This window comes from Carassius auratus, chromosome 41, assembly GCF_003368295.1.
Source record: "Carassius auratus strain Wakin chromosome 41, ASM336829v1, whole genome shotgun sequence".
Taxonomy (NCBI): Eukaryota; Metazoa; Chordata; class Actinopteri; order Cypriniformes; family Cyprinidae; genus Carassius; species Carassius auratus.
The window spans coordinates 7,963,908-7,986,490 of NC_039283.1; the positions used below are offsets into that span (position 1 = coordinate 7,963,908).

The 22,583-nt window shown below is 37.3% G+C and overlaps 1 protein-coding gene across 3 annotated transcripts in view; it reads left to right on the forward strand.

The window, feature by feature from the left end:
* The first annotated feature begins 9,371 nt into the window (after window positions 1-9,371).
* Window positions 9,372-22,583, forward strand: part of LOC113060026 (rho guanine nucleotide exchange factor 2-like) — a 42,934-nt gene continuing 29,722 nt past the window's right edge. The window contains exons 1-2 of one of the 3 annotated variants that reach the window (XM_026228799.1): window positions 9,372-9,485; window positions 9,590-9,691. In XM_026228799.1, coding sequence (XP_026084584.1) covers window positions 9,626-9,691 — 66 coding nt within the window. In that variant the 5' untranslated portion in view covers window positions 9,372-9,485; window positions 9,590-9,625. Of the gene's footprint in view, window positions 9,692-22,583 lie in introns of all 3 variants that reach the window. The other 2 variants (XM_026228798.1, XM_026228800.1) reach the window with 2 other exon arrangements.

Here is a 22,583-nt window from a genome sequence, read left to right on the forward strand (position 1 = left end):
TACCCAGACACATGAGTTTATTCATCTTCCAATCACAACAAGCCTGACTGAACTCTATCCAGAACTTCAGGATTTGGTTTTGCCTCTCTTCAGTGCAGTCAGAGTCAGAAGGAGCTTTACTGCCAAGTATGCTTGAACACACAAGGAATTTAAGTAATTTTGGTAATGGAAATTATGAATTATGCCTTTAGTATAAAGAAGAGGAAGCTGTTACAGAATTTAACTATGCCATTTAAAGATAGGGCTCCATGTCAGCTGCAAATTAAATAAATTATTTTGAAGGATGCATATAGTGTATCCTTCTTGTCACCCATAATCCTTTGCACACATTCCAATTCACAAAAAAAGAATTAGAGAAAAATGAATCAGCACTTCCAATTTCATTATGTAATTAAAAACAAAACAACAATGACTTAGGAGATTAAGGTATTATGTTTTTAGTTTTGTTGTAAATTAATCACACAATTTAAAAGCGTCTGTGGAAATAGAAATAGGAAATCAATGAATATATTTTAAATATAAATTATTATTTTAAAAGTATTTGTTTGCCGTAACCGAGGGGCAGAAACATTTTTGCATCGCTATGTGTACTTATTATGCCATGGACTAGGAAGGACGCAGCCTTACTAGCATGCAGGCTTCCATTTGAAAAGCACATAGCATGTAAAGCAGGACGATCAAACCTGTCTGTAATTTATTCATCAGCATGACTATTTACAATAAGTATAGAAAATAATCATCCCCATTTTAAATAATCACTTTTTGTGGCTTTTGCAGCTTGAAAAGAACATGGACAGAGTTTTTGTTTTATCCAGCTATATTTACTCAGGTCAACTTATAACATCTGAGTGAAATATTTAACACCCACAAGCAAGAAAAAGTTAAAAAATAAAAAAACAGAATCACCTAGTTGAAAAAAGGTTCACCCCCTGTTTCAGTATATTGTTTGCACATCTAGACTTCGCAATATTTGCCCACTCTTCTTTGCAGAACTGCTAAAGTTCAATTCAATTTGATGGTGAACATTTGTTGACTGCAGTCTTCAGTCATTCCACAGATTTTCAATGGGGTTTAAGTCTGGGCTCCGACTAGGCCATGCAAGGACATTCCCCTTTCTCTCTGGCTGCAGTTTCATCACACTGGAACATATGTTGTCACTCTTTAATTCTTCTCCCAGCTGTTCCGGTTAAGTTGTACTTGCAGACAAATTCCCAATGAGAGAGAATACATATGTGTTAGCATCTTCTAAGAACTATTTCTCTTCTTGTGGCTCACACTGCTTTACAGAGGTGCGTGACGGGGTGTCAACTACCCACAAATTCTTTCCTGGCACATGAACAATGGAGTAGGAGTAATGCATCGGTTGCAATTTGAACCTCTGCATATGAAGAGGGAGAGCATCCAGAACTAGTGACCCCAAGAGACTCAGTACTGGCATATGGTCAGTTTCCAATTCAAAATGCTTGCCAAATGAAAAAATCCCAGAATTTTTCACTTGCCCACATGAGACCCAATGCCTCTTTTTCAACTTGTGCATATCTCTGCTCGGTCTGAGTTAGAGATCTTGAGGCATAATCTACTGGCTTCCAACCTTTTGGCAACCTTTGCATAAGGATGGCACCCACTCTGTAGGATGAGGCATCAGCTAACACTTTACAGTCTTTGTTTGAGTCATAATTGGCCAGAACAGGAGGGGACTCTTTCTGAGTTTGGAAAGCCTTGGCTTGTTCAATGCCCCAAACCCAAAAAATATTTTCCAACAGCAGGTCACGGAGAGCTTTGTCTTTGTTTGCCAGTTGGGGAATTAACTTCCCTAGCTGATTTACCATCCCCAGGAAGCTTCTCAGTTCACTCACAGTTGAGGGGCTCTGTCTTACTAATGCCTGCTGTTTTCATTGGGTCAGGACTAATTCCATTGGCAGAAATAATGTGCACTAAAAAGTGTACTTTGAGAGTAATGCCTGCCTTTTGCATTTTCTTCAACACCGCATGTAGAGGAATGTCCTGCTCCTTCTCTGTTCCCCTCCCACACCAGAACATTGTCTATGTGACACACTGTGCCTTCCAGTCCATCAGTGATCTCTGTAGCAAGTCTATTCTGGAAGTGTTCTGGAGTAGCTGTTATTCCAAAAGGAAGCCGTTTGAAGAATTATCCTCCAAAAGGGGTTATGAATGTTGAGTATCGTGCAGAATCCTCTGACAATGGTATCTGCCAGAATCCCATATTGGCATCCAATTTACTAAAAAGCTGTGCTCCAACTAACATTTCTAACGGTCTGTTCAACTGGTGGCCTTATTGCGTCTCTAAGGGCAGGGGGATGCAATTTGTGTGGCCGCACTGGGCCCATGGCGAATGGACCAAGGGTGGCCCTGCTCCCTACCTCACACTGGGCCCCGTGCCAGCTTAGGATGGCCCTGGGGCAGAAAGTGTCAGTAACATTGTTCACATCATGTGATGAGAACTGTTTAAGTAGAGGAAGTGAAGATGAAACCATAGCATATAGCCGATAGGATGAGCGAGAGTGTAGGTTACACCGAAAGATGACATGTGGAGGAGTATGTGGTGTGTCAGGAACCAAGTTGAGGTTAAGTGTGAGGAGGAAGTGATCCGAGTGCAGTGGAGTAGCCAGCATATGAGAGTAGAGTAGTAGACGTAGGTAATACTCACTTAAGATCAAAAGAGGCAAGCAGAGTGTGGAAGTCTGAAGCCTGAGGTTTATCTACTGTAGGTAGAAGTTGAAATCTCCAAGCATAACAAGAGGAGTACCATCCTCAGGGGAAATGTTGAGAGCAACACATCTAACTCTTCCAAAGGTCCTGAAGGTCGGTAAACAACAACATAATGGATTTTAAGAGGGTGGGTGATAAAACCAAATGTGATTCAAAGGAACTGTTGATTTCCAGAGATGTTAAAGTATTACATTTCCATAAGCTAAGATAAGCAGACCAGTACCTCCACCTCTTCCAGTCAGATGGGGGATGTGGGAAAAGGAGAATGGAGAGTGCTGCAGGTTTAGCAGTGTCCTCTGGTTTTAGCCTTGAATGACTATTAATAGATTTAATGAAATCTGCTTTGTTTACCACAGGCTGGCAATCCCAGAGACCAATAGGAAAAGAAAGTAGTGTGTTAGCAGACATAGGCAAAAAGTGCAGGTTGTCAGGATTGTGTTGCCTATGGTGTGTGATGTGTGGTTTGCGAGTGTTAGTAATACTAGACTGAACCAACTACCAACTGAAACAGAAGTGAAACAAGTTGTAGGAAAGAGGACGAATAAAAAGCGATACTTGTGTCTGTTACTGGTGTTCTTGCTCAGTGTAGTCGCACAGGTAAAGTCTCTAGATTCTACACTCGTCAGTCTTCACACAAGGCTTCATACGAGGGCTGCCGTGGTATATTATTTTTTTATACTCATCTGACAAACTGTCATTGAATTCAGCTGAACACACTTTACCATTTATCACAACAAAGGGCCAAGCTAGCGCACGTAACTGACAAGGTACGTGATACATACAACACTAGACCAAACACGACTTCAGCACGTCTCAACGCAGTAAACAAACAAGCATTTCCTTGCAATGACAGCTGCGCTAAAAACTACTGAGACAAGAAATAAATACACTTACATGCTGCTTTCAACCACTGGTTGACTGTGTCATGCTGCTGCTAGGAAGATGATGAAGACAAAGATGAAGATTCAATAATAATGCATTTAATGGTAATCCACAGGGCAAAGAAGGATCAGTGTACAGTGTACCCCCCATAAGGAAATATTCCAGGGCCCCCACACAAGACTTTTTGTCCCCTGAAAAGCATAAAATTGATTCAAAACTGTTTTTACAATTGTTGTAAATTCCTATTCATTGCAAACATGAGTGGAGTAACGTCCAAAATCTAAGGAGGATAAAGGGGTTCTTCTAATGGTTCTAGGTAGCACCATTTGACAAAGGTCAAACTATTGAACAAAAAAAATTAAAATAACTGTACGACAGGAAACTTAATGAATACATCTATTCTGCTCCATCAGAGTGTAATCATCCTCTATCAGTGGAAGCTGGATCTCAATAGGAGCAGAAACCCAGTCTGTTCCTGAATTGCACATAACCATGCATTAAACAGACATCATGCAGAAATGCACATGCTATCACTACTTCAGTGCAGAAGCCCACATTCACCTCCAAAGCTGAGAACAATGTTCTCCTCCATCGCTCTTTCATCATTCTGAAAGCTCACTCTATAATGGCAAGGCCTTGTGAATGGCACAGATTTAACCTTTTTCCACTGGTTCCACCTCTTATCCACCATCACCAGAAGAAAGCAACCAGGTGGAGGATACTCAAGATTGTAGTAAATTGAACTGTTTTTAAAAATAACATTCTTGAACACGTCCTGTGTAACCCATACAAATACCTATAAACTGATCTGTTGAATCACAAACTGCCTGCAAACTTTAAAACTGTTTGTAATAAAACTAGTACTCTTTATTGCAGTTCAGTAGCTCGATCCTGATGTGCAGAGTTTTATCTCTTCTGACAGTCACAGTTAGCATTAGCTGCTGTAGAGTTTGTTCTCTATTCTTCCACCTGCGCTCCATTTTTCGATCAGCCTTTTTAAGCTCATTGGTGTGGTTTTACTACGGTGCTGTAAATTTCTCTTTCATTTTCTTTAAACTGCAGAGTGATCAGTTTAGATTTTTTTCCAGTTCATAAAGTTCTGGCACAGACTTCACCCTGAAGTGGGTGTGTGAGGAGATTTCAAGCTTTCAACAGATTTTTACCCTTTGTTTTTGTATGGCCTCACCATGTCTACATCCCAATATATTTGGTATTTGCTTTACCCCATTCTGACACTGTTAAAGGCTGCTTAAATGCAGTGGTGAGAAGCTGGTGAATGGCTGTTGTGTTTTGGATACTGTCATTGCCGTTTTCATATGGCTTTTCTCATACCACTCTTAATTTGTATTTTGTTCAGTTGTGATATATTCACCTTTCATGTTGCATATTCCGTTTATTTGGTTTCTAATAATCATCACCTGTTCCTAGTTTAATTGTTATCCCATATCTATATACTGTATATACCCTTTCAGTTTCTTTCAGTTCTTTTTCATTTCCTGAATTAATGTTTGCTGTGAGTCTGCTGCTGTTTGCTTAGCCTCCCTCTGTTTTTATTACTTTGTCATCTAAAGGTTTATTTAATAAAAGACTGCCGTTATATCCAACTCCTACTACAACCATGACACATAGAGCTGCCAGACACGGTGTTTTCCTAACTCAATCAATATAATTATTTATAGGCCTACCTGCGGAGCTTGTATCACAGCATCCATGTTACTCAGATCTATTTATATTCACTCCTTTCATTCTATTACATAATTCAGCCTATGAATGATAAACAAAAACTTTGTTTGACATTAGCAGTTATAACGAGCAGCTGTGATTACTTGGATTTTTTTTTCAGCTGGCACATTAATTCCATGTTTCCATGGTGAAGGACGTTTACATGCATTCCATACCTTGCTGAACAAAAATCTAATTATTTGATGACCTATGTATTTCGAAATCATTATGTAACATAATGTCTTTGACTATATATGCTTAACTCCCCCTACAGCTCTTTTTAATTAAATCAACTCCTCCATAAGCTCTTTTAATAAGTCAAATCTTATTCTGTGTTCCTCTGCTCTCTGTTATTATATCTTCTGACATGTCATCATTTTGTTCTCTGACAAACACTTCTGCCAACATTCTACTTTTTTAATATCAATCACAGCTTTTATTTATTTTATTTTTTTCAGATTTAGTTGTTCTTAATTCCTCCCATTTTCCTTATTGTATTTCACTGATGTCAGTATCACCTCTATACATTATTTCTTTATTACTATATCCTACTTAGTATATAACTTCTACTTTCTTCATATACAATTCCACATTTTTCAGTTGGATTCTTCTTATCTGCCAGCTCCAATTCTGATTCTGTTCATCTGACCTTACTAAAGAACTTAATGCTTACATATTTGCCCTTTTAAACTTCCATCTGTATCTTTTTTACTTTTTGATCCATACAGATTTTGCAGTAAAAAGTTCATACACATAATTTCCTTTCAAATACTAAGGTTAAATCTATAGCGTCCATTTAAATATCTATTTTTGTATTTCTAAACCCATGTATTATCTTGTCTGTTTCCATAATAATCATTACTATGCTTCCTCATAAAATTTCCTCTCCCTATAATATATTATAATTCTTTCCTCATTCTGAATTCAGAAACAATAGGTAAGTGCCAAATCAGCAGAGTGAACAATGGAGATGAGAACTTGAACTCAGAATGAACAGGCAGTCTTATCTTGCCAGTTGATGACAGATACAAGGATAAAACAAGGGGAATACTCAGGAACACAGAAGAGAAATGCAGAGATGAGGAGAATAGTACAATGAGGAATACACAAGGTAAGTCCTTGGGTAAGCATTGTATAGTCTGAAAACTGTAAACACTTTGTTCGATATTTGGTACCAATATAATTGCCATTCTGACAAGCAAAAATTTTTTTGGTTCAAAATGTTTATGTGTACTGTACCATAGTTTAAGGGAGATGAAAGTGAAGTGAAAGGTAACCCACAGATATTTATGGGGAAGTGTTTATGGTAAGTGTGAAAGCAGAAAATGCTGACACATCTGTACACAACTGCAAACTGCTGCATACTATGACATGGTCAGCTTTAAAATAATAATAAAGGTATAGTGAGAAATATACAGTAGATAAGGCAATCAATAGTGACAAAATAAAAAAATAAAGGTACAAATGGGAGGAGAATGTAGTGTGGTGTGTGAAGGTCTCAAGATGGGAAATGAAGGTTAGTGCTGATTAATGTTAATGCTGGCTCTGACTCATACAGACTGCAAACTGGAGCAAAAATCCATACAAAAGTTGTGTATTCCACGCATAATAAAGCATAAAACTTAGCTTAATGCATGACAGAGGGGACAACACAAGTTCAGCAATAACACAAGACAGATGTATTATACAAAGCAGTCAACAGTGGCACAAACAGAAAACCATAATTTTTGGAAACAGACTTTCATAAATGACAGAACAAGATGATACAGAGGACAACAGACGAAAACAAATGATTTGTATTCTTTGTAAATTTTATGTGCGAGGCTTCCGGTCTCATCCATTTCCAGCTATTTTAGCTGTACAAAACAGCTCGCTTAGCTGTTTGAAGTTGCTAACTGGTGTGTCTTACCATATTATTTTAATGTATTATTTTAAATATGAACACAGTGGTTTGTAGTGCTAAAGTAAAGTTTTACTTTAGTAGACACAATGTATCCTTTGTTACCGCAAATCTGCATCCAGGGTTAATACATGCTAGACCTCAAATTGGCTAGAATCTAGATTTCTGATTAACTGCATGACTTTTAATTAAGTTTTTATGCAGTTGAACTATGGGGACTAGACAAAAAACTATTGGAGTACTGGTAACGGGCATACTTCATATACTAACCATAGCCTCTGGTTATTGAAATGATATGAAATATACTTTATTGTCCCTTGTAGGGAAATTTGGAGTATACTCAAAACCAACATTCCAACATCACCTGATACACATAAGAATATTAAAAATACTATGCATACAATAGACATACAAATCCATATCATCACAAATATCATATTAAAAAAGAGCAAGAGCAGATGTTAGTAACCCACTAGATCCACTTTTTCACTTATAGGAAATGTAGAGGAACGGTTGACGATACTTTGATGCATTTGGTTCTAAATCACCTGAAGGATTCAGATGCTAATGCTTGACTGCTTTACTGATTTTAGTTTGACATTTAATACTATCCAACATGTTGTAATTAAAAAAATTAAACCGTTAGGCGTGAATCCTGCAATTATACAGTGGTACTTTTCCCTTTTTACAAACAGAGCTAAGAGAGTCAAAGTAAACGATAGTCTGTCTCAAGTGAAATACTGTAGAACTTGAGTTCCACAGGGCTATGTCCGCTCACCAGTTCCATTGTACTCTAATGAGTGCTCTAACAGGCACTCTGACATTTCCTGATGATACAGCTATATTCTAAGTTTACTGAAAAAGTAAAACTCTTCTTCTATTTACTATTCTGTGATTACGTCATTTATTGATTGGTGTGACGCTAATTTCCTAAAAGTGAACACAAAGAAATCAGCGGCAATCATTTTTGATCCTAAGGGTATTAGAGATCACACCTGTATTTGTTCACAAACAGGAAATTGCACAAGTGCAACAACTTTCACAAAGATTATATTTCTTACGTAGATTGTGGTTTTATGGTGTTGATAGTAAAATTATTTTGCTTTTTTATCAGTCTGTATTAGAAAGTGTCATTAAGTATGGTTTGTCTACCTGGTATTGGAACCTTAACGTAAAATCCAAAACAAAGATACAAGGTATTTTACGAACTGCTAAGACATTGACATGACAAAAGGACTATCCTGGTATTCAGTCTCTTTTTGAACAATGTATATAAAGAATTTTAAGTGATCCTTCCCATTTGTAGGAGAAGGTACAGGATCCCGTGCTTTTACTATTTTAATATTTCCTAAAATAGATCTAATAGTCAGTTCACTAAAGTAAACCAAAAGAAGGTAATTTACCAAGCAGCAGATATTAAAACCAGCATTATCATTATTATGTGTGCAATAAAACTGCTTATTGGCTGAACAAATTTACCAAAGTTTATTACTCAAAATCCCATACATGCTGTTAAGATACAAGTTGTTTCACTTACTTTTCTTGACCCAGTCAGCTGACTGCAGTTTTTATACAGTTTAATTATTCACTAAACCTTCACTGTGAACTTTTAGTGTTTAAGGACTTGCTTAACAGCTTGACTGTAATGCTTTATACTAGACAAAGTGAAAATGTGGTATTGTTAAACCACAATTTGTTGCTTGGGGTGGATCGAAAATGTAAGTTGAGTGACCCATAGAAATTATTTTTTTTCCTGATTAAAAACAATAAATACAGATGTTTTATAAAAAAAAAAATTAAATTCACAGGTTATTTATAAAATATTTTAAGTTTTAATGAATGCATTTCATTTCAGTTGTACAACGTTAGTCTATCCCATAGAATAACATGTTTTGAGCCAACGCTCATCTATGGTGGAGTGTTTGTTCAGGATTTCCCTCGACTGTGTGTCTCTCTCTCTCTCTCTCTCTCTCACACACACACACACACACACACACACACACACACACACACACACACACACACACACACACACACCATGTGGCGCGTCCTGCTGTAGTCTATATACTGTAGCATCTGTTATGGGCGGGGTCGGACATGTGTGGCAACTGATTGGTCAAGCGTCTGTCAGTCAGAGAAATACACGAATGCTATTGGTTTATAGTCTTATTAGATTCAGTATCTCACGAAGGCTGTGGAGTTTCCTGTGAAAGAAAAAAACCTTGTGTGTCTTATTATACACCCAGTTCATGTAAGACCGAATTGAGCTTTAATACACATGTATAGTTTTAATATTACCTAACGCACTGGATGCTTGTTTTCTCAACAAAATTCGGACATCTGGATTTTATACAGTCCGACTGCTGTTGGTAAAGTTTCCCTTTTCTCGCGATGTCCCGTGTCTCGGACCCGTCGCCGAAAGCACGCCAGGAAAAATTGAAAGACGTTAATGTAAAGGTGAGTTATTAATTAATTATAACGCCTTTAACGCTCTTATGCCTATCTTATATCTTATGCCTGAACTACATTGTTCTTTTTCTTCTTATTTAAAGAATAGCTTACTGCTGTTAAAACACGTATATAGCCTAACAACATGGGCGACATAGTGGCATTAATTTAATTAATGCATTTTTGAATAGCTCTCTCCAGTGGTGTGTGGTGAAGGTTTTTTTTCCTGCTGTCTAATGAAGACTGCTGCCACTCTTCTTCTTTCTCATTTGATCAAATGAACTCAATAAGTTACAGTAAGGTTTACCTGTATTATTGCTCTGATATAGATCTCTATACGTGTTTCGTTTATGTATGTGTAAACGTAAGATGTTAGTATATACGTGAGTATATGTATCCTTAGGTTTAGTAGTCCATTGTGCGGCGGTATGAACACGTTGTCTAGGGCACTGAAGGAAACCAATGGGGGAGGGCCATGCAAAGATTGCAGCATTTTACATAGCATCCATTGCTGCCTTTACTGGTGCTTCATTACACAAACTTGCGGCAGTGCGTACGTTCACAAAACACAAAAGTTACAACTTAACGCGTTTTGACTGCAGCACGGCTACGCGGTTAACCGTATGCGCGCGCCCTTTATCTCCCGTGCTCATAGTGTCTTTGTTCTTGTATGAGTTCAAGTTGTGTAATGTCTTCACGTCATAAATTTGCATTATATTAACAAATATCCAGGTGTATTTTTTTTATAATTTTTTTAAACAAATGCCAGTAAGTGACGCAATTGTTTCCCTTTTTCTATAATCTATACATGATTCATTGTCATCTTGGTGTATCGCTGTAGGATTCGTATTTGTGGTAGGTCTATATTATGTTAAAGAGAAATCACCACTTAAAATATTTGTATGTTGTATACGTGTATCTGGCAAGGTCTTCTGACCTTGGAGTTGCTTTATGATTTTTGGAACTGCACCCGTGTTCCTTGTGAAGCTGTGATGGATCACTTCGGTACATTTGCAGGTAGACCGTGTGTCAGAAAGTAACAAGAGATATAGCAGAGAAAATGAGGCACAGGCACAGATGATGTAGTTTACCTGGAATTGTATCATTGGAGAATTCTACATTGAACACAAAGATAAGCAGAAGTGGTGAAGCCATTTTGGCAGTGTGTAATTCCCTGTAAGGACGTTATGGGAGGTGCTTATTGAGGAAGTAGTGATTAAATATTTCTCCAACACTGTAACAATCAGACAAGGTCAATGTATTGCATCCGTAAATGGTGGAGAAGCAGTATGGTCCCATTTGGTCCCCAACTCAGTGACGTTTCTGGTCCTAATTGGATGTTGGGGATTGCCGCATAGGCCTTTGGTTTAGCCACTGTACCGTGGGACTGTTCTTCTGATTGCCGTTGCTGGGCTTGATCGGCTCAGGCTCGCCACCCAACTCTGTCACCATCATCAATCTAGTCTCATCTAAAACTCGAATCCAGACTCATTGCAAAAACATGCTTCTATCTACATGGTACTTATACAAAATATTTACTGCAGTTTCCAGCTCAACTGAACACTGGAGGCAGCAAAATTGATTTTTTTTTGTTCCTTTTCACATAATTTAATACAGGGGCAGGTTATCAATTAAGAAAGACTTGTTTTGACTTGGTTGTCCTGATGTCCAGAACACATGATCTGTAAGATAATACATTTCGATGTTTGTATCACATAACCAGCTCCATATGTATGGCTTTTCTGATATAGTAGACGCCCTTGGTATAACTCACCTGGGGGTACACAGTTGCACTTGTGATTTGAAGCTCTTGGGTACGAGTCCTCTGACAACAATTAAATGGTGGCTTTAGCAAATGTGTTTTTGCCTTAAGTTTGTGTTTGTTAAGACTGTTGGTTGGGTTCAGTGTAGGTGATGCATTGTTTTCAAATGCAATAAAACTTTTAGTGACCCTCACCGGACATTTCATTTCCGATGAGCTCGCCACTATATTTTCAACAACCAATGTAATAAAATGGTGCCACAATCACATTTATTGGCTTTGGATAAAACTAAATTCACTTTTAGCGCCCCTCACTAGACATTTCACTTTGAAAGCAAAGCGTGCAAGAAGCAACGTAAGATCATTTTGCAGAAATGTCAAATCAAGTCACTTTTATTTATATAGCGCTTTAAACAAAAAAGATTGCGTCAAAGCAACTGAACAACATTCATTAGGAAAACAGTGTCACATGAAAATCAGATACACATGAAATGGGCAACTGATAAACCATCACTTCCAACCATTTGTCAGGTTCATGAGTTCACCCGTGATTTAAATGTTGAGATGCAATGAAATTTACATACGAAGCGACAATCCTTCCGTGTCACTTTTCATGCAAATGTCATTATGAAGCACGTGCCTGTAAGTGCTCACACAAACACTCCAATCATCTTTTTTTTTTTTTAAGGTGGGTAACTTGAATCCTTACCCCTGTTGTCAAATGTGTGGATTTGGTACTACCTTCTAGGTCTTAAAACAGTTGACCATATTAGATGTGGTGTCTTTATGAACATTTTGAAGTGTCAGTTTTTCTGGAATGGACTTTCAATGAAGGGAGAGAAATCTCTCAGGTTTCGTTCAAATATAACCTCATTTGTGTTTGGAAAATGAACAAAAGTCTTATTGGTTTGGAATTACATGATGGTGAGTAAATGATCTCAGAATTGTCATTTTTGAGTGAACTAACCATTTAAGGTTAGTGTGCCCCAAAATACAAAATGACAAATTTCAAATTCAGATGACTGCATTTAAAAGAATCGCTCTACCACTAATATGGATAAACGAGTTTGATCACATCGGATTTTCTTTCCGACCAAATGCTGTTTAGAACAAGGGTTTTCAATCAATTATTTGCCACAGACTCCCAGATATGATCATCCTCACGTGACCCCCATCCTAAAATGTAAAAGGCCAGCTATTCTGGATGTCTCCTCAGTTGTTAACAGCAGACGCCATCACTAATTATCAGTCATCATCTGTAGAGGGAAACTACTTGATTAATTAACTACAACATTGGCTCAGATTTACTCTTACTCTCTGCAGAAATTATCGATATGTACACTGCAGAGAGTACATTTAACTTTTATGATTTTGTTGCCTACAGTAAATCAGCTGATGAGAATCTGTTGATAGAGAAAGGTGTTATAACTGGACTGTTATCGAGATCCATGGGGTAGTAAAGCACATTTTTTTATGTATTTGTGCAGTGCTGCATAAACTTAAAGTGGAAATCAGCTTATATTTAGATATGTATATTTATACTCTTGTGCTGTTGAATGCTTGAACCTGATTGGTTGACAAACGTTTTTTGATGCAGTTTTAAAGAACACCACATTGCTTTTTTTGTGTGTGTGTGTGTTGTTGACATGCATTCCTTCACTAAACTATTTTCAAAAAATGATGACACATAATCGGTTTTGGCAAAAAGAGGTGGAGACGTCTCACCCGCAAATGAGTTCTATGCCTTCTTCTCATGTTTGTTTCTGTCATTGCTCTGGTCTGTGTTTCATTTCCTGAGGGCATGGGGCATATGTTCTACACTGAGGAATTAGAGACAGGGCCCAAGGCTCAGAACAAATACAGGCCACCCTTTATTCCTAGAGCATTTAGCACACATTTGTGCTCAGTGTATCACGAACTGAGCTGACACACTAACCCAGTTAATTATTTAACACTCAATTAAAGTGATCTGAATTGGATATTAAAAAAAACTCTATCCTGATACAATGTGACTGTGTCATTGAGCAGTAATAAGGGCACTTTTATGTCCCAGAGTTGATCTGTATTGGACCGAGTTGATGTGAATTCAAACTAGCAAATTTGAACTTTCTTTTTGTCATATATTTGCCACAGACTGCAGGCAAGGAAGTATTGGAGGATCTAATCACAACATTTTATTTATTAAATGAAAAGGATAAAGGCATAAGAGGGAAGCAAAACAGCAGTTTAACAAAGCACATTAAAAGAAGGACTGACAGAGAAGTCAGTAAAAAAACAGGGAACTACATCCTTCTGAGAGCGAAAGAAAATGTGTGATTTCCTGCCTATTTTGGGTTACAAAACACTCCACTAGTTAGACCTTTTTAAATTGTAATTTTACAGTTTAAAATTGAGAAAGAAAACAGGAGAAGAAGAGAGAATGTAAGCTACATGTCCATGAGTTATCTCAAAATAAAAATCCATGAAAACATAAAACCATGTGACAATCATGATAACATACAAATTTTGTTATCTTAAAATCCTTTTGCCATGCTTTCATCATTTTAAAGACTTTCAAAATGTATGTAGGCAAAGTGACCCTATTATAGTGATGCGTCGTTCGTGAACGAATTGTTCTTTTTGAACGAATCTTTTAGGTGAATGAATCGTTCTCGTTCACGTAATCCACTGACTCATATTTTACGAACGAGTTGAATGAACTGACACATGTCGTTCGTGAATGAAATTACTGAACTTGTACACATGTCGTTCGTGAACGAGTTGAATGAACGGATACGTTGTTCATGAATGAAATTAACTGGTAAAGCTTATCTCGTTCAAGAGCGAAATGAATGAGAGTAATCCGGGTCAGTTGGCCATTTAGCATGTCAATCTCGTAAAATGCAAAGTGCAGTTATAGGTACTGTGCACATACTCTTGTTTTCATATTTAGCATACAGAACTTAACTAGACGTTTAATCCCAGATTTATGAATGTGAATATATCATATACGAAATGTCTGACTAAACAATTAAAATGCTATTTATGCAAGAAAACCTTGTGCTTTGTTCATCTGAACAACTGAATTAGACTTTATGTATAGAATGCGATAAGTTTTTGTAACAAGTGAATACGTTCGTTGACTTAAGACATGACACATAAGACACTCTTTTTCACCACCTGCTGGTGTATTTTGTGTAATACGTAGAAATGGTCACTGAACGAATCAGTGAATGAATCTGAACGAATCATTTTGGTGAACGAACTGAAAATGAACGAATCTCTTAAAAGAATCATAATTTCCACCACTACCCTATTAAAATCCACCCGAATCCCTTTTTTTCCTGCATTTACACTGAACCTTAGTTCTGGAAAATTGACATGTTGTGATTGTCAGAGAGTCTTTTGTGTGAATGCAAGCCACTGCTATTCGGTTGTTAAGTGATGACGTAAGAAGCGCTGTTTCCGGGTCCAAGCCTCAACTCGCTTCAATTGAAATACGACCTCAGCAGCCATTTATAAGCACTGTTTATTCATATTAATCATATAAGCTAGGGCTGCACATTTTCAAGTTTTTCATTAACCGTTAACCGAGGCCCTTAGCGGTTAATACTCGGTTAACCATAGTGTGCGCCAGGGCTTCCGTTGTCCGGTAATTGCCGGACATTGGCTATAAAAAAATTAAATGTCCGACAAAATTTAATCTCTCCGGTCAAATTGTCCTATTAAAACTGCCTAATAATACCGCCCCCTAACACAATCTGAATTTGAGAATAAGCCTAAAATGTATAAAGCAAATATACACCGACCTTTGGCTATGTTATAAAGGAACAGGCTCTAGTAATAGTTATGTAACTTTACGTGTTTAGGCGAAGGTAACAAGCAGGCTCCTCGGCCGCCTCAGTACAATATTTCAAAATCGATAATTATTATTTTTTTTTAATTACATTTATATCTGAATTTATGTCAACCTATAGATTTTCAAATATCAAAATGTCATGAATTCATATGTATGTATAAACATATTTTCCTATTATATTTTGCCTTATATTTTGGCGTCGGTTCTATTTCTAGCATGCACGCGTCGAGCCGCGCCTGAGCCGGGCGTCTCACGCAGGCAGTCGGCAAGCTCTAACCTGTTAACATGGGAGCCGAATTAAAAACAGACACGCCGTGCAGCTGAGACGCTTTCGCCACAGATCAAGTGTGTCGCTGGCCTAATGATGCCCGGGTGTTGGCTGTTGAGATTACAACAACGAGGTTGTACTTGAGGTATATCTAAGCACTGTATTGCAATACTTGCATTTTGCCCCGTTTTAAAGTGCTCCAACGCTGTACTTTTCTTTGCCCGCTTCATATTAGAAAAATGACTTCTTCTTGTGGACATTACAAATGTCTGGGAGCGCTCTGGCGGTCTCTAGTGGTTCAAAAATGTATTACAACTAAAATCAATGCACGCCAATGACGTCACTTAACCGAGCAAAATGTTTCACTCGGTTATGCAATTTTTAACAGTTAATCGGTTAACCATGGACACCCCTAATATAAGCTAAACGTCTTCAAACTTACAATGTACACTACAGTCTCTGTGCTCACAGCGTCCCACAAATAATTTATATATATATATATATATATATATATATATATATATATATATATATATATATATATATATATATATATATATTCATTGTCTGACTATCTGGGACTTCGGTATGGAGTTAAAGGTTAGGATTATAACTTTTTCGCTAGTATTATATCACATTGTGAGTGTATATTAGCACCTTTTCTAATTTTCTCATGGTTTCTGGTAGAGCGTTTGGACACGGAAGCGGTGACACTTGATGCCAGACTTAAGAAGTGAATAATGCCAGAAGATTTGTTCCTGCAGTATCTAATGCAGTGGTTCTGCACATCTAGTCATTTGTGTGTCCACATGGATGGTCTATGTACATCATCACTATGAGCTCACTAAGTGGACTGGAAGTGCACATGTGTTGTACTCGTACATTAGTTCTCATCTAGCAGTTGAGTATACTTTGAAAGCTGCGTGGACCAGAGATGGGGACTCGAGTTTGAGACTCGGACTCGAGTGCGACTTAAGTCGCACAAACAGTGACTTCAGACTTGACTTGAGACTCGTCCTCTAAAGACTTCAGACTCGACTCGAACTCGAGCTCCGGGACTCGTGAACAATGTTAATTTTTTGTAAACGTCAGATGAGCTCGCTGTTAGAGTTGTGACGTTCGCGAACGAACCGATTCTTTTGAACGGCTCATAAACATGAACGATGGGAGCCGAGTCACGGCTGGAGGGGAGCCGTTCTTTCTGTCGCTCTTTTTTCCTATGCGTGTTTCAGAGCGCGTGTTTCACACAGATGCACACAAATGAGCTCCTCCGCGAGACAGAACAGTTATAGGGGGAGGGGCGCACCCAGCGCAGGCCAACCCTTTATAGCGTGATGATATTAGTTATTAGTTGTGCACGCATCCTTCACGTGAGTACTCCAGTGGAAAAAAAACCTGCGTGCCTCTGTCATTGGGTAGGAGCGGAGCCATGACGTTTTGCACAGATATTCATTGCAGCCCACTTTGTTATTGTTCATTGACTTGAAGGGGCTGATGTCCTATTTGCAAAGTTTACAGTAGTAATAGTATGTAGACATTTCCATTTTATTTATTCTAATTTGATCTACTTTAAATATTTTTGGTTCTCTATCAAAATGTTCTTGGGTGATAACAATGTTCTTGTGTGGAAGTGTTTGTAGTAAAAGCTGTTTTGCACCGAAATTCATTGCAGCCGCCTTTTTTTTTGATGTTTATTTGTGAGTAGGTATTGTATGAATAACATAAGTCAGCGTAGCTTTGTTCATTCTTAAGCCAGACAAGAGGTGTGCAGCTATACAGCCAGGACAGACAGAAGGCCATTACTGAATCCATAAATGCAAAATACAGATATTAACTTAAAAGTAAAGCATTCTTGGTGTTTTTGTCATGTTGCAATAGCCTGTTTACACTGATTATATACCAAAATCAAAGTTGATATTGTATGCTAATAGATAGAGTTGTCATAATAACATATTACATGCTTTGAATTCCTTATATATAGCTATGCAGTGTTCTAAGCAGCTTGGATGGGTCGCTGTACGTGATGCAACATTTATTATAACCAGATACTTAATATAATAAAGAGACTTGAGACTTGACTTGGACTCTAGCTCAGAGACTTGAGACTTGACTTGGAGTCTAGCTCAGAGACTTGAGACTTGACTTGGAGTCTAGCTCAGAGACTTGAGACTTGACTTGGACTCTAGCTCAGAGACTTGTGAGCATCTCTGGCGTGGACACGGCTGTGCACGAGAGGGAGACCGGCCTTTATCAGACACAGTCAGTTCAGTTCATGGAGCTCTCTGCTATTAAGATGATGATGATCTGAATCAAGTGCACTAAATAAGGATGACTTACAAAATGTGCAGAGCAGTTAAGAACCACTGAGATTATACTGAACACATACAGTATGTGTTGAATTCAAATATTTACAGTAGTTCATAAGTCTTTTCATATTTGCAAAGTAGGTAATTTAGTCAGTTTTATGCCAAACATAACATTGTGAATGTTATGCAGAAAGCTGTTCACCCATCAATATCCCAGAACAACATTTTTGCTCTGGAAATGCATTATTTTGTTCATTCAGTTCATCTTTCTCCTCATTTTCCCTGTGTCAAATAGTTGCATCATTAAGGACATTATTACATATTTCCAAAATATTAGGCCTATATCAAATAAATATTAAATAGATGATAGATTTGCACATTGTATGATTTTGGTTTGGTGTCCTGTTTGAAGGTTTAGAACCCTTCGAACATTCTTCATCTGTTCACAGGAAAAGTCATGAGTTTGCTAAGGGTGAATGTCATTTTGGGTTGGTTTATGGTTTGGTTTGTCTGGAGTCTCTCGGCTCTTTGTTGAATTGAAGGTTCTTGTCTCGCTGTCTGTGTGTCAGGTATTATCTTTCATTCATCTCACTGGCTGTCTTTGTTCCTTTCAGTCTGTCTGTCCCTTTGTTTCTCAGTCTGAATTGTGAAGTAACCCCCACATCTATCTTTTCTACTCCCTGTCCTCTATGAAATATTATCCTTTAAATAGCACAGCTTTTCATTTCACATGCTGATATGTGTTTACTTACTGCCTTTAAAGCTTATTGCAGTGAGGACAGCCAAATGACAACAGTGCAATCTACTAGGAAAAAATTATAAAGATAGCAGGATTATGCCTTGAAAATGTGTTTGAAAAATAAATAAATAGAGCTTATATATTTCAGTTTTGTTAATCAGCGGGGATAAATAAAACAGTCTCCTGTAGCATTGCTTGAGGTGCCCACTTTAGGTAAAAAAATAAGATAAATATAAGATTCATTGGGCTTTAGCGGGTCTTGAAATTCTTTAAAGTATAGCTTACATAAATTCACAAAATTCACAAAAGCAAAGAATATTCAAACAGATGATTGTATTTCCTGCTAGAAAATGTCACATGCAAAACAACATTTTGTTTTCTTCTAAAATGTTTAATATTCAACTCTGATATCATGTATTTGTGTATAAAATATTAGGGATGGACATTTTGGGAAATTTCTCATTTCGATCATCGATAGGTTTCAAAAACGATTAATCGATTAATCGGGGGTGGGGCTATATGGCCATAATGTATATAATGAAAAAATCTAAAGATTGTTATGAAAATGAAAAAATGAAAAAGTAATAATCTGACATGAAAATCTGTCTATGAAAACATGAACACATGATTAGGACAGGTTAGATTATGATTATGATCAAGCAATGTTATTAATAAAGGAGCAAGAAATATCTGCCTGAGGGGAAGAGTGTACCAATAAACGGAAGCTAATTCTATCTATGACACATCCTATGATAAATCAGATAACTGAGATACATATCAGACGTAACATTACAACTTGTATCAGCACAATAGGATGCTAAGTTATGCGTTAGACCGAGAGAGAGAGAGAGAGAGAGAGAGAGAGAGAGAGAGAGAGAGAGAGAGCGAGCTCCCTTTGATGCGTTTTCATGACAGCGCGCTGAAAGATGGGCAAGGACAGATTTTACTATAGATTCCTATAAAGTTCTCATTATAAATGTATGGCAGATTTGTGCTATATTATCAATCTTCGTTATTAAGTGTAATAGGTGTAATTAAGTTTTATTTTTAAGTTGTTTTATTTTCCATAAACCACCTGCGCGTTTTCGAAGCCATATGAATTGCATTATGCCCACAAATATGACGAAAAAAAAGCTCGGCTGCATTATTATATCATCAATAATAAAATAAAAACAACAATAATAGAAAAATAAAACATCGGCATTGCTTATATGAGCATGAAACGAATCGCTGATAGGCAGCGATTTCAGCATAACTGTTCATGTTAATTAATCAGACGTAGACTAGTTCTTGTAACTTTTATCTGAAAAAAATTTGCCGATGCAGATGTGAACATGACCGAAATTGTAACTCGATCGGATTGTGCTTTACAAACACGAAAGTACAATAAATTCACATTAGTGTCACTATAGTTATTTTTTTATGTATTCTAATATTTAATTAATATTTTGTATTCAATTTGAACATTCTGATCAACCAAAATATTATTTAACAGCATGGAAATCACTGATTATTGCTAAATAATTGAATAAGATTTAAAATATAGATAAAAACTATGACAAACAAATAATTTTGATTTCGTCATCTCTAAGAATATAATTAGGCTACAAATATATCCAGTGCATTTTTATTTTATAAAGACCATTTCATTATTTGTCTGTGATTTAAAAATTAACATACAAAGATATATATATATATATATATATTTTGCTACTTTATTCAAGTGCATTTTTTTTAAACAAAACATTGTCTTCCAGTATAACTTTAGCAGCATATTTTGATCCAGCGGTGAAACGTAGTTTTTAAAAGATAAAGAAAACAGTTCACCAAGTTTAACCAACTATTATAAGTTATAAAACAGAGGCCAAATAGCCTAGATATTTTAACTATGGCTAAAGCTCAAAACTGAAATAATAATATTATTAAAAAAATGGATATTATCTTTACCACGACCGGTAAAATATTCAAATGTCTATTCAAAAAGAAAAGTCAGTCTACATGCTCAGATGAGAGCCGGGTGCGCAGTCTGTTCACATTTAGTGGAATAAATTCGCTCCGCTCGAACAGATTTTGCAGGGACAGCCAGGTACTGGACAAGTAAACCTGCTCTGTCCCTGAAACTAACGCAGCAAATCTTTAACCACCATTTCAGCATATAGCTTTGTCGTCTTCTCGGTTCTGCCTGTGTTGCATTTAGGTCTTACGACAGGTGATTCTATGCTCGTCTGAGTTGCCGCTCTGTTATCGCCAGATATTTAATGTACACATTTTAGATGATAGCGCATTGTATTTGTTGTAGATTTGTGTGACAGCTTGGCGCTGCACAGCTTACCCTGTGCAGCGCCAACTGTATTTTCATCGTTCTTCTCAAAGGGAAACCAGCCATCACTATGTGACTTTGAGGCACCGGCGGCGCCAGGGGGGGTCTCAAGACCCTGCCAAAAAATGCCTTGACCCCCCATTTGACCCCCCAGCCTCTTCCTGGTTAAAAAATATATATATTCGGGATAAAGATCCAAAAATGTTTCTCTTCAAACTACGCAGAACAATAATAAATAATAATTATTTCGACATTTATTCATACACTGAACCGAGAACCGATGAGCTGATGATAACTGCGCATGCGTGATTCAGCGTGAAGCAGACTGACACAGAGCGCATCTGAACCGAACTGATTCTTTTGGTGATTGATTCTGAACTGATTCTGTGCTAATGTTATAAGCGCGGGTAAACCAAAGGCTTGAATGAAGGGCAATCATCGCCAATGACGGCATTACATCGAGCGCAAAAGAACCGGTGAACCATTTTTTTCTTTTCAGCTGGTTTATTTGATCGAATTGTCCGAAAGAACCGGTTCACTTGAGCACCTGCTCCTTTGCCCCTTAAGTGCCCTTTTGTCAAAGCAAAATTTCCTCAATTTTTTTTTGTAATAACATAAACTTTTGTGAATGCCTGCCCACGCCCAATCATAATATTAGTACAATTTATTAATAATAATTTAGCCGTAAATAAAATGACCAACATGATGACCGTTCACCTGACTACGACCTCATCCAACCGGGAAGATTCCTCATGCTGCACGCGCATTTTTTAATTGCTAGAGGATATTTTCAACATCGTGGCAGCTGGTAAGTGGTGTTTCATTCTCAGCGAGCTGATTTTGGTGTTTATTTACTTATTATTATTTTACAAGAACGATGTGATGTGAGAACATGCAGATACGTTGTTTATATTGCTGTGTGTAGCCTGTAGTGTAGAAGTAGCACTAGCGTGTTGTTTGAGGGAGAAAAGTTTCACAGACATCGAGGGGTCTGGTCTTTTTTATGTTATTTGAATAAACTTTTATTATATTACAGTACTTATTTATTTTTAACACGTAAAAATAATTATCACAACACTGGTAAGGCTTATTCAGATTTTCTCATTCTCTGAATTATCATTATAAAAATAAAAACAATTCAGATTTTAAATGTGATGCAAATATTTTTTCTACAATAGCAACAGTGTTTACAACAGCAAGACCACTTTAGCCTGTAAACTCAATAATATCTATCTGGAAATAAATGTAAAAATATCAATGTCAATAAAAATGCATAATATACCTGACATGAAAGTGCAGTGTGAAGGATATGAATAACAAATGTAGCCTGTCATTTGTTTACATTGCAAAGGTGTTTTAGTTGTTTAGTAGCAGAAATATGCAGTTATTAGCCATGTCCACTGTATTTTTTGTTGGTTTTCATGAGACCCCCCTTGAAAAGACCAGGACCCCCCCATTGCCCCCCAATCAAAATTGTCTGGAGCCGCCACTGCTTTGAGGCCATGATTATCTGTCTTCTTATGTCTTTTGAGGCATCAAGTGGGAAGCTAACCAATCAGAGATCAGGGCGCCGCCCAACGTGCTGCCATAACCAATCAAAAAAAAAATTACAAATAATTTCGATCATCGTTTACGTGATCGATCATCGCTGTCGCGGTCGAGTACTCG